The 13,646-nt window shown below is 40.7% G+C and overlaps 1 protein-coding gene across 2 annotated transcripts in view; it reads left to right on the plus strand.

Moving 5' to 3' along the window:
• cdh7a (cadherin 7a) overlaps positions 1 to 13,646 on the plus strand; it is a 375,152-nt gene that overhangs the window by 281,181 nt on the left and 80,325 nt on the right. For both annotated transcript variants that reach the window (XM_034166782.1, XM_034166771.1), the window contains one exon: positions 10,904 to 11,025. In XM_034166782.1, the coding sequence (XP_034022673.1) occupies positions 10,904 to 11,025 (122 nt within the window). The remainder of the gene's footprint in view (positions 1 to 10,903; positions 11,026 to 13,646) is intronic.

Here is a 13,646-nt window from a genome sequence, read left to right on the forward strand (position 1 = left end):
CTTCTTGTCCTCTCACCTGCTTGATATGGTGCCCTCTTGTGCTGTGTTGACAGTGCATTGAGGAGTTGTTGTGGTTGTAGTGGGGCTGTCGGGATATGTTAATTCACATGCAGGGCGGTCGTTTTGACCTCCGGGTCTCCCTGAGCCGTGCCGGAGACGAGCCGCTGACTAAGGGCAGGCGATCTCACCCACGGGTGAACTAAGTGTGACGCTGAGAAGCGCTGCATGCCTTTTTGTTTGTCTCTTTGTGGCTCCAAGGACACGGGGCTCCTTGTTTTTCCTCACATTATTCCACTATCATTACGCAAACACAACGGACGTTTGTCGGAAGATCGGCTGAATGCTCCCGACAGCTCCGTCCCATCAGTAGAACTTAAAAAAAGGGACTGTCAGGCTGGCAGGCTTCTACTTTCTTCAGACTGAACAATAAAGGTGCTCATTTCTCTTTTTGGATCCTTTTTATCACTCTTTGCTTCAAAGGTGTGTTTTTTTGATTTATATCTGACAGCGCACTACGTGGTTGATTCCCGAGTGCGAGCAGTCGCCCGATATAGCAACAAAGAACAGGCAGCATATAATAATAGCCATATGAAATGTCACAACAGTCGCTCATGTGTGCGTTACTGGCTTCTGACATGCAGTGACACTCAGGCGCCGTTTTCAGCTCAAAACATCATCCAATTCACAATCTGGCAATACCATTCTGCCCCGCGCGCTGAGGCTTCTTTGGAAGTCTCTTTGGTTGATGGGATGTTGCGCGTTTGAGCTGCAGTCACTCACATTTCACCCACGCTGCCCGCAGTGCGCCAGTGACAACAAGTCTGCAGCCGGAGGCGCAGAGCGTCCTTTTTATCATAGTCAAATCAGTTGCCCCAAATGTCAGTGCATCGTCTCCGACCGGCACGCCGGCGACGCCAGTCTAAATCATCATCTTACATGCAGACATGCCCATTTAGCCATGGCTGCGTGTCAGACAGACTGAGGCGTGAAGTCACACAACAGCTCGCAGAGCGTAATACCTTTGGCTGATGCACATCAGAGTCGAAGAGGGGGCCAACTGTTCGAGGAGTGCTGAATGTTGTATGACAACAGCACTTTTTTTGATTAATTAGACCACAAGAAAGATCATTATTCTATATTATATAATGGCTGAGTGGATCCTTGTCATTTAATTGGTGCTTTGGATGTCATGCAACATGGATTATTCATCCCATTTGTGTTGCATTGCATTTAGTGTGCAATTTGATTCCATTTACCCTGCAAATTTGGTTCCATACATTTTATACTATTGCACTAGTGGGGGCGGCATTTAGCTAAATATGGCAGAGTTTGTTTTGTTGACGGACAAAGATTTCAAGGAGCTAATTGATGGTGCTAATTATTCTAACACACACACACATACAAAATTTATGTGTGTGTGTGTGTGTGTGTGTGTGTGTGTGTGAGAGAGAGAGAGAGAGAGAGAGAGAGAGAGATGCTGTAAACCTTCTAGAGGCATGAAGAGCTGTTAGGATGAAGAGCTTAATTTCTGACGTGATTCTTTTTTTCCTGGATTGAGGAAATACACAAGTCTTTTTTCTTTGCAAGTACACGACATCAGTGGACGGTTTGTAGCGCTTCAGCCCTCACGACAGCCAACCACAATATCAAACAGGCTTGATTTTCATCCGACCATACGATTGCCGATCAGGAGGTGGTTGTGAGACGTTAAACGCAGCTCGTTACTCCATGTATACTACACGATGCAGGATGCACAATTCAGCTGAAAAACAGCGCGATTCAAAAAATTCTCACACAAGTGAAAAATCAGCTGAAAAAGGGCCAAAACTCGCACAGTGTAAGCCCAGCTTAAGTACTGAGTGTCTGGACACCAGTAGATCATGGCAGCGTTCTATTTATTTTAACATGGTTATCTAATTACAACTTGGCTTTTTTTTTTATGTCTTTTTTTTACAAATAAAAAAATGGCATAATTTACAAAAACACATTTATCTGTAAACACCAACACATGACACACCTCACATTGTGTTGGTTTACATAGAATGAATGAGTCAACCAATCAGTGTTAGCAGAGGCACATTTTACCCAAAATCCCTTTGCGTCTGTCTGTGTTTGTTACATAACTTCATAATTAGTGCATTATTTAACATTAAAAGATATATGGTATATTTTAACTTTGTACAAATGACAGAATTGACATTAATGGAGTTATTCTATCGGTATTAATTTCATTTATAACTCAAAACCACAAGCCAGCACTGCTTTATTTTCCAAGACCTCCACCTCACGGTGACACTGTTCTTGAGTAGACAGTTGAGCTTTGCTGTTCCTCTTAACTGCTTGGCTCCTGTAAGCTATGTAATCAGGGGCTTCCAGCAGTGGGCAGGGTGCTCAAAGACAGAAGTGCTGACTCATTGTTTGGGTCTGTGGTCACCTTAGATGCTACCAGAAGTGATTGTGGTGTTAAAACTCAATATCAGCTTGTTAGTAGGTGCAAGTGTACCGGAGACAAAACTGGAAGTTATCAGTTATCTGTAACCTCCGATAAATTTTTGGGTGGTTTATTGGTTTAGCTTTCTAAAAAATAACTTTTCAGTTAGCTGATTGTGTTATCAAAGCTAATTTTTTGGTTAGCTGTGCCCACCACTGTACAATAATGCCTCACATTCACCCCGATGTCAGGGCGCTGCCATACAAGGCACTCACTACACACCTGGGGCAGCTAGGGGATTAAGGACTTTGTCCAAGCGTCTTTAGTGATTTTCTGGACAGGCTGGGATTGCAACCAAGGATCCTCTGTCTCAAGCCCAACACTTATCTACTAGACTATCACCTCCCCTACTATCTAACTGTCTAACTGTTTTTCCAAGTTGACTGAGAACAATTTTGGACTCCCGTTAAAAGTTTGTGTTGGACTGTTGACGCCAAAACACTAGTGATGGACACCAAAATGTAAGTCCCTTTCTCTTGTTTAGAAATTAATAAAATATCAAATGACCAGGATCTATTTTAGCCTGCATATAAAACAAATAATGAATGGTTTTCATTCTTTCAATGGTACAAATATTTCATGAGGTGAAAGCTGGAACGTTCCATTCAATGAGCCTCGTTGAAAGTAACATTCCAGCTTTCACCTCATGAAATATTTGTACCATTGAACTCATAAACATTTATTATTTGTATAATGTGGGGCATTAAAGGTCCAACTCGCCCTTTAGGTGCTTCATTCAGAGACAGTGTGAACACAGTAATTGCACTCGGATGTGACATAAAACAGCAAAATGTATGAGAGGACTTGATCTCAATAAAGTCCCAAACAAACTCTTGAGCAGTTTTTTTGTGGTGAGAAAAAGAAGTGATTTTTGCATTTTTTTTTCTTTCTATCTTGATGAGGATGAAGTTATCAGCCCTGCTATGAAATGTAATGTTTAGAATAGAATAGAATAATTCTTTATCGTCCACCAAGGTGGAAAATTGTCTTCAGCTCACCAGCACAAAAAAGATGACACTAAAATACAAACATAGTCATACATAAAAACAAACAATAAACAAAGATAAGATATATAAAATACATAGAAATAAAGGAACAAGTTGAATAAACTCTAGTAAAAATAAATAAAATGTAAAATAAGAGCTAATAAAATTAAATAAAGCAGAAATAAAGCAGTTCAGGTTTTATCTGTGGATTGGTCACTTTGTTGAGTTCACAATGGCGACGGCATTTGGTATAAAAGGTTTTTTAAAAGAACCTTTGGCCAGAGGAGCTCTGTAGCGCCTCCCAGACTTCAAGAGCTCAAACTGACAGGACAGAGGATGAGAGCTGTCTGCCAGGACTCTCTCAGCTTTCCTCCTTGTCTTGTCCGTGTAAATGTGGGCCAGAGACTTCTGGGGTTTTCCCACAATTTTCCCCGCCATTTTTACAATTCTATTTAATTTGTCCTTACAGTTGCGACTCAAGTGACCAAACCAAACACAAAGATGAAGTTAAAATACTCTCAATATGTGCAGAATACACAAGCTATAAAATCTGCGGATTAACACCGAGACAGCTTAATCTTCTAAGAAGACTGAGTCGCTGTGAGCATTTCTTAAAAATAAAATCGGTGTTTTCAGAGAAGCTCAAATGACTGTCAAGAACTGTACCAAGATATTTAAAAGTTTCCACCATTTCAACAAGCTGGCCATCAAGTGAAACTGGCTGTACTGTCAGTTCTTGCTTTGTGTAAAAAAGCCGACTTGGTACAATTTTCTTCAAAATTGTACCAAGTGCTTTTTTAACAGAGTAAGAATTTTTCAACATAGCATTTCTAAAGATCTGAGTTTTATTTTGTATGCTTACATTATTTTATCTTTGCACACAGAAACAAAGTTATTTCACAAGCCTTCTTAAGAAATTACCTTTTTGTTGACCCACAGCACAAATCACTGCTGTGCAATGATGTGCTTTAACTTCATAAAGCTCAAAGCATTTAAAATCAAGTTAAAACTGAGGTTTATCTTCCAGCGATCACACAGTATAAAAACTTTAGTAAGGGTTACAGCTGTTACTCGAGAAAGCATCAAAATAAATCAGTTTAGACTGAAGAAAAAAGAAAGCAGGAGGACGATTTATCACAGCTTTTTCAAATATCAAGAAGTGGAGTGAGACATATCTTCAAGAAACTCAAGGAGAGCCACACAGTACAGAACAAGCCTGGCAGAGGTAGGAAGTGAAATGTGTCTAAAGACCCCAGAACAACTGTCAAGAGACGTAGCCAAGTCGGGGATTGTCATCTCAAAGAAAACAATCACTAGAGCTCTGCACTGGAATGGACTGAGAAAAAAACTCCACTTCTGCAGAAGAGACACCTTCAAACCAGACTGGAGTATGCTGGAGAAAGATTATGCATACTGGAAGTACGTCCTTTGGTCAAATGACATGAAACGAGAACTCTTTGGCCATAGAGACGTCTGTTTGGAGAAAGAAGGGAGAGGCGTAGCACCCAAAGCCAGTGAAACTCAGCAGTGGCCCTGGGAAAAATTATGGAATCACCGGCCTCGGAAGATGTTCATTCAGTTGTTTAATTTTGTAGAAAAAAAGCAGATCACAGACATGACACAAAACTAAAGTCATTTCAAATGCCAACTTTCTGGCTTTAAGAAACACTGTAAGAAATCACCAAGACCAAGCAGAAGGAAAAAAAAATGGAATCACTCAATTCTGAGGAAAAAATTATGGAATCATGAAAAACAAAAGAACGCTCCAACACATCACTAGTATTTTGTTGCACCACCTCTTGCTTTTATAACAGCTTGCAGTCTCTGAGGCATGGACTTAATGAGTGACAAACAGTACTCTTCATCAATCTGGCTCCAACTTTCTCTGATTGCTGTTGCCATATCAGCTTTGCAGGTTGGAGCCTTGTCATGGACCATTTTCTTCAACTTCCACCAAAGATTTTCAATTGGATTAAGATCTGGACTATTTGCAGGCCATGACATTGACCTTATGTGTTTTTTTGCAAGGAATGTTTTCACAGTTTTTGCTCTATGGCAAGATGCATTATCATCTTGAAAAATGATTTCATCATCCCCAAACATCCTTTCAGTTGATGGGATAAGAAAAGTGTCCAAAATATCAACGTAAACTTGTGCATTTATTGGTGATGTAATGACAGCCATCTCCCCAGTGCCTTTACCTGACATGCAGCCCCATATCATCAATGACTGTGGAAATTTACATGTTCTCTTCAGGCAGTCATCTTTATAAATCTCATTGGAACGGCACCAAACAAAGGTTCCAGCATCATCACCTTGCCCAATGCAGATTTGAGATTCATCACTGAATATGACTTTCATCCAGTCATCCACAGTCCACGATTGCTTTTCCTTAGCCCATTGTAACCTTGTTTTTTTCTGTTTAGGTGTTAATGATGGCTTTCGTTTAGCTTTTCTGTATGTAAATCCCATTTCCTTTAGGCGGTTTCTTACAGTTCGGTCACAGAAGTTGACTCCAGTTTCCTCCCATTCGTTCCTCATTTGTTTTGTTGTGCACTTTCGATTTTTGAGATATATTGCTTTAAGTTTTCTGTCTTTGACACTTTGATGTCTTCCTTGGTCTACCAGTATGTTTGCCTTTAACAACCTTCCCATGTTGTTTGTATTTGGTCCAGAGTTTAGACACAGCTGACTGTGAACAACCAATATCTTTTGCAACATTGCGTGATGATTTACCCTCTTTTAAGAGTTTGATAATCCTCTCCTTTGTTTCAATTGACATCTCTCGTGTTGGAGCCATGATTCATGTCAGTCCACTTGGTGCAACAGCTCTCCAAGATGTGATCACTCCTTTTTAGATGCAGACTAACGAGCAGATCTGATTTGATGTAGGTGTTAGTTTTGGGGATGAAAATTTACAGGGTGATTCCATAATTTATTCCTCAGAATTGAGTGATTCCATATTTTTTTCCTCTGCTTGGTCTAAAAAAGTAACCGTTACTGACTGCCACAATTTTTTTCCCTGATTTCTTATAGTGTTTCTTAAAGCCAGAAAGTTGCCATTTGAAATGACTTTAGTTTTATGTCATATCTGTGATCTGCTTTTTTTCTACAAAATTAAACAACTGAATGAACATCCTCCGAGGCTGTTGATTCCATAATTATTGCCAGGGGTTGTATTATGCTGTGGGGATGCTTCAGTGCGTCTGGACCTGGGAATCTCCTCAAGGTGAAAAAATAACTGTAAACACTGTTAACCAACAAAAAATGAAGGGGAAAAAGGAAAAAGAAAACATTGTTAACTAACATGCCAGCAGCAAAATGGATACTTTTTTAGTGTGTAAATCTACCAGTGAAAAGACAGCATTTTGGGGCAACCAAAAAAAAGAAGAAAGTCGAGGAGGATCTTCATTTGCTCCCTCTCCACAGTGCATCCCCGCACTAGCCGTCTGTGCGCGTCATGTTTAATTAATATAATTTATGTTAAAATTTGTTAGTTATGTCAAAGACATTTAAAAACACACAGACATGTTTAAATGTTAAAAAACGATGTTTAAAATATGACCAAAGGTAAAAAAAAAAAAAACAGAAGAATAGAAAGTTTAAAAAAAAAAACATGTTTAAAATGTTTGAAAGGGGTGTAAAATGTGTGAAAGAATACACACTCTGCACTCAGAGTATATCTTGTTAAACTCGGGGAAGAGATATCGTGTTTCTTTGTGCAAATGTAACCGGTACAAATATTCACTTGTTCCATTGTCCATTAAGCTTATTAATGAACAAGCTTAAATTGCACTTTGTCATAAGATAGATCTTGCACATTTTCCAGTGGAATGGGGAGTTTTTAATGGCTGTGTGGTTTTAGTAGTTGATAGTGGGTTGGTTACAGCGATTGTATGTCTTTTCACTGGTTTTAAGGTTATTTATGGTTATTTATGCTACTTTATTGTTGGTTGTATTCATTATGTGGGTATCACTGTTGTAATGTTGGTACTGTTTATTGTTTGTGCAGTTGAGCCCCCTCATGCACCAAGCTAAATGTCTCCGAAAAGAGACGATTAATCAAGAACTTTGAACTTTAAATAGAAAGTTCTTTAAAAAAAATGTTTACAAAGGATGTATACGTATAAATGCCTAGACAGTTCCTTAAAACACATAAATATTTAAAATGTGTTTAAGATGTGTAAAAGAATAAAAAGAAACACACAAAGATGTTGAAATTGTGTGTATGTGTCTCAGTGGTGGTGGGGGGGCAGCCATTTGTTCTCTTGGGGGCACTCACTCTCCTACACTTTGAAAACCCCTGAGATAGAGAACTACACCCTACTTTTCTGGGTTAGGCTCAAAACTTCTCAATCGCCCCTTATGCTTTGCATTTGAGCATCAAAATTCATTGACTGAATGGGGACTCCATCAAATGACAAGGGGACTAAAATTTCTAAGTCGCTAAATCGATATTGAAACAATGCACGAAGTGTCCAGTCAGCTACCTACAGAGAACAGCAGAAGAGCTGTCTCCAGTCTGTAGTACAATGTCCTGTTTAAATTAAAAGGAAAAAGTGAAAAAGCTGTGATATTAGCGTCTCCTCGGACGACCAAAACTGCCGCTATGTAGTCTGGAACATAAGTAGAGCACTTACAACCAGTGAGGGACCCGCATGTTCACATGTGGCTGTTCTTTATACTTTTTGATGTGCTGAAGCAGCTCTTACGTTTGGCAGAGTTCTGCTCTGAGCCTCCGCTGAGCAGCGCCCGTGCACACTAGTGTGCCTAGATAGACAGAGTGGCGTCAACTCACAACATGGCGCCATTTTGGTTCCAACTGCGCTGAACTACTGAATGAACCTTTAATGTTTTCAACATTTTTTTTAAATCATTTAACCACATACAGCAACACATCCAGGTGTAGGTGATATAAAAATAAATATTAAAATAATTAAAACATCAAATTTTATGATGATTTATGCAGCTGCAGCTCTGTAACTCCGTGTCATGTAATCACGTGCGTGACAGTTGTAAAGTTATCCATCTCTGGATTATGCTTTATTATGGACTAATTTGACCCTCAACAAGCTTTTCTTTCTAAAATCATCCCCTCCAAATCAAAGGTAAGCTGTACATTTTCCTTTTTTTCCGACTTTGTGCTGTAAAGTTGCGGACTTTTCGGATCCATTTGTAATCAGCGCACGCACTATAAAAACTATTACAATATGATGGCAGATGCTTGAAAGCAGCAAAGTCTGAGCAAAGTGTGAAAAAAATAAACGGTCTGACTTTTAATCATTGAAATGACTCCGGTCCCACATGTGAGGGGTTGAATGGAAATACATTGTGATCGGATGGGACTTTTTATCCGACGTTGTAAATCTGTTGTACAAATCTGTTATAACAATGTTATACATGGAAAACAATACAAAAACTTTGGACTTTTTTTGTCTGGTGACTGTGAATATCTGGTTAATACGATGTTTTAGGTGAGTTTGACTGTACCTGGGACTGAACAATAAATTGACCTCTCAAAGTTTTTAATTCAATTTATTTCATTTATATAGTGCCAAATAACAACAAAGTTGCCTCAAGGTGCTTCAGACAAGTAAGGTCTACCCTGACCAAGCTTTGATGATGAAGTCGCTCCCATCCCACACAACTGACTTTATTTTCCCAATTTTTTCTTCTGTTCGGATCTGAAGGGAATCTGTACATCTTGATGCCCTTGCTATGTCTATTTGTGCCCCCAAATGCACAACAACCTGTCATTTCCAGTGAATGTTTCTGTGTAGGCTCTCAGTTGTCCAGGTGGTTTCCATAGAAGAGAAGCTTGAATCTTCGACTGGACTGGGTTGCTTGACGCGAGGACATTTCGCTTCAAATCGTAGAAGCTTCCTCAGCTAAAATTCTTGCTCTGGTGGTCTGACTTCTGTCTTGACTCTTGTAGAGAAGAATAATCAAGAAGTCACAAAAGTGTATTCAATACACAATGTAGTGTATTCTATCAGATGTCAGGAAATCACAAAAGTGTATTCAATACACAATGTAGTGTATCTATCAGATGTCAGGAAAACTGTAACGAACACTACATAGGTGAGACCTAAGCAACCTTTACACAAAAGGCTATACCAGCACTGCAGAGAGGGCACCAGTGGACCTCGGTCTGCAGTTCATCTCCACCTTAAAGACACTAACCACACGTTTGAGGACAAGGAAGTTAAAGTATTAGCCAGAGAGAAGAAATGGTTTGAGAGAGGGGTCAAGGAGGCATTCTTTGTGAAATGTTTGAAACCCAGCCTTAACCGGGGAAGGGGTCTGAGACACGCTTTATCCCCTGTTTACAATGGGGTACTCAGGTCAAAGCAGTTTCAGTCTTTTGTTCATGGTAATGAGTCATTCACATCATCAGCAGAGTCGTCAAGGGAGCCATCAGGAGAGGGTCCGTCCCATCATTAGGAGGGACAGCTGCCCTGTCATTAGGAGGGTGCTAACTAGACTGACAGAGTCAGACCACCAGAGCAAGAATTTTAGCTGAGGAAGCTTCTGCGGATTTGAAGCGAAATGTCCCTCGCGTCAAGCAACCCAGTCCAGTCGAAGATTCAAGCTTCTCTACTATTTCCAGTGAATAAATAAATAAATAAAATAGCTTCATTTGCATGCAAACAGATTAACAGTGAACAGTATTTTGAACCCAAGATGGCACCAGGAGTCACGTGACCGATTTTGTTTGAGTCGTCGCCAGTCTCTATATCTAGGCACACTATTGTGCACCACAGCATACTGCATGACATAGATCAGCAGAAGTCGAGAAATGTTGGTTAAACCCATGTTAATTGTGACATTTCCAGGAGCTTGGTCAGACTCTGTGCTAGAGTCTGACCTAGACCCCCATCTGGACTCCAGGCCACCTCACGTACCCTCCCTTGAGGTGCCCAGTTCAGGCTTGATGAACCTCATTATCCAATTTTTATGCCAAACACAGAAAGAACTTTGCTGAGATATCAAGAGTTGATGGTGGACTGTACAGCAAATTTGTCTGGAGATAGAATGAATTAGAATGAATTCCCCAATGCCTTTCCCAGGCTGGCCTGAGGCGAGCGGGGGCTGGGCCGAGATGGCTGGGAATCCACCGCACTCTGGGGAAAAAAAAAAGACTTTTCACCACTTTTTCCAAGTGGTGTGCCAACTTGGGAGGGCTCTGTGATGAACACAGCCAGGTGAGATCTGCTTTGGATATCAGCCGAGGTGTTTCTATATGACCCCTTAAGTTGCCATATGCAGCCAGATGTAAAAGCAACATTAAGAATATCATAAACTCAACTATGGTAAAGATGAGGAATTGAAATATTTTGGAAAATCCTCTGCACCAAAGAAACAAACTGTTAGATATGAAAATTCCCAAATAGTTCAAATTGTCCCCCTGACTTCTCTCTTTCAGAGGACCCAACACAAATTGGAAAAGGTGTTGCTTTTGTCGTGGTGCTGGACATAAATGACAACGCCCCAGTCTTTGCCATCGACTATGAGACCCTACTCTGTGAAAACACACCGCCAGGACAGGTGAGGCCCAAAAATGCACTGGAGGAAGATCAGCTGCTTTTTTTTTTTTAAATATTGAATTATTTCTTTTTTTATTTATTATTTTGGTTTTGTGACACATATTTCATTTTGTCATCATCATGCAAAGAGATAAATCAGCATAAATGATGATGTTGTGGCATTTAGCATGTTTTCAGTTTTTATACTTTCTTCAGTGTTGCTCTAAAACCTAATTAATGGCACTAAAAACAGACAGAGATGGACTGTGAGATAGGCATAGACCTAGAGACGCTACAGACACAAAGACAGAAAGAGTCTGTGAGACAGGTACAGATATAGAGACAGAACTACAGACACAAAGACAGAGAGAGAATGTGAGACAGGCAGAGAGTTAGAGACAGATCTACAGACACAAAGAGAGAGTCTATGAGACAGGCACAGACATAGAGACAGAGCTACAGACACAAAGACAGAGAGAGAATATCAGACAGAGACCTAGAGACACTACAGACACAAAGACAGAGAATGCGAGACAGGCACAGACATAGAGACAGAGCTGCAGACACAAATACAGAGAGAGTTTGTGAGACAGGCACTGACCTAGAGACGCTACAGACAAAAAGACAGAGAATGTGACATAGAGACGCTACAGACACAAAGACAGAGAGATAATGTGTTACAGGCACAGACATAGAGACAGAGCTGCAGACACAAATACAGAGAGAGTCTGTGAGACAGGCACTGACCTAGAGACGCTACAGACAAAAAGACAGAGAATGTGACACTGAGACGCTACAGACACAAATACAGAGACAGTATGTGAGACAGGCACCGACCTAGAGACACTACAGACAAAAAGACAGGGAGAGAATGTGAGACAGGCACAGACATAGAGACACTTCAGACACAAAGACAGAGAGAATGTGATACAGGCAGAGTTAAAGACAGTTCTACAGACACAAAGACAGAGGGAGACTGTAAGACAGGCAGAGAGTTAGAGACAGATGTACAGACACAAAGACAGCGAGGGACTGTGAGACAGGCACCGACCTAGAGACACTACAGCACAAAGACAGAGCGAGAATGTGAGACAGGCACAGACATAAAGACAGAGCTACAGACATAAAGACAGAGAAAGACTGTGAAACAGGTACAGAACTACAGACACAAAGACAGAGAGAAACTGTGAGACAGAGAGACAGATGTACAGACACAAAGACATAGACAGAGAGGGACTGTGAAAAAGGTATTGATCTACAGACATAATGACAGAGAGGGAATGTGAAAAAGGTACAAAGCTACACAATGATAGAGAGAAAATGTGAGACAGGCAGAGTTAGAGACAGATCTACAGACACAAAGAGAGAGTCTATGAGACAGGCACAGACATAGAGACAGAGCTACAGGCATAAAGACAGAGACAGAATATGAGACAGACAGAGACCTAGAGACACTACAGACACAAAGACAGAGAGAATGTGAGACAGGCACAGACATAGAGACAGAGCTGGAGACACAAATACAGAGAGAGTCTGTGAGACAGGCAGAGACCTAGAGATGCTACAGACAAAAAGAGAGAGTCTGTGAGACAGGCACAAACCTAGAGATGCTACAGACACAAAGACAGGCTCTGTGAAGACAAAACAGTACGCCATTTTTCCGTGTGGAGTTTTGATGTGTTTGTATTGCGCAATGTCCCCAGAAGTGGTCAAATCCCGCCACATTTTGTCAGAGGTATGAATCACTAAAACAAATAACTGACGCGTTGCTTTTTAAATGGTTTTAAAAATCACTAACTGGGTAAGAGTCTGAAATTCTTTGACAAATATATGTACAATCCAGAAAATGGGTTGAAGACATTTGTTTTGAAACCAGCTATCCAAAATAGCCAGAAAGCTGAGTCTTTGTTGGTTGCTAAGTCAGGATAGCTTATTTATCTGTGTGTACAAATTTATTTTCAAACTAACTGTCCAAAATAGCTGATTTGGTGACTCTTTGTAATTGCTGGGCTGTGCTAGCTTACTTGCTATTAACGTAAGTCCTTTTGGCATCCACTGTCAGAATAAGGCCGATAATCTTTTAGAACTTGAATTTAACACACTGATTTTGATGTATTTGAAACATGAATTCACCCGAGGTCTTATCAAAAATCTGGTTTCTCCGCTTTTTCAGGGAACTGACGAGGGTTTTATATCAAATTAAAAAACAAAACTTTCTAACAATAAGCAGTAACACCTCCGTTTCGGAGTGCCAGAGGACAAGTTGGGACGTGCCCAGCTCTCCACAATTTCTCTTATATTCATTCGACTGGTAAGCACTGAAAGCCGAGATAGGCATGTCCCTCTTGTCCTCTCGAAACGGAGGTGTTCCTTTGTCTCACTTCATCAGCGAATCGGTCGTGATGCGCGAAGCCTCCGCGCGGCTTTCCATGACAAAATCTCTTGTTAAAAGTGAAATCTGCCGGAAAATGGCTGATGTCCAGCTCTTGTGATAACCAGAGAAATTGCACACGACGGTCCCGGCTCCACACAGCGATCCGTTTAGAAATGATGTGGTGGTTTCTGCCTCTCGATGGCGGCTCAGAGCGCGGCACGCCGTGCGCCATTGTGGGCCGTCCTTAAAGCTGTAGTAACACTCCTTAT

This window comes from Thalassophryne amazonica, chromosome 1 (genome assembly GCF_902500255.1).
Source record: "Thalassophryne amazonica chromosome 1, fThaAma1.1, whole genome shotgun sequence".
NCBI classification, from domain to species: domain Eukaryota; kingdom Metazoa; phylum Chordata; class Actinopteri; order Batrachoidiformes; family Batrachoididae; genus Thalassophryne; species Thalassophryne amazonica.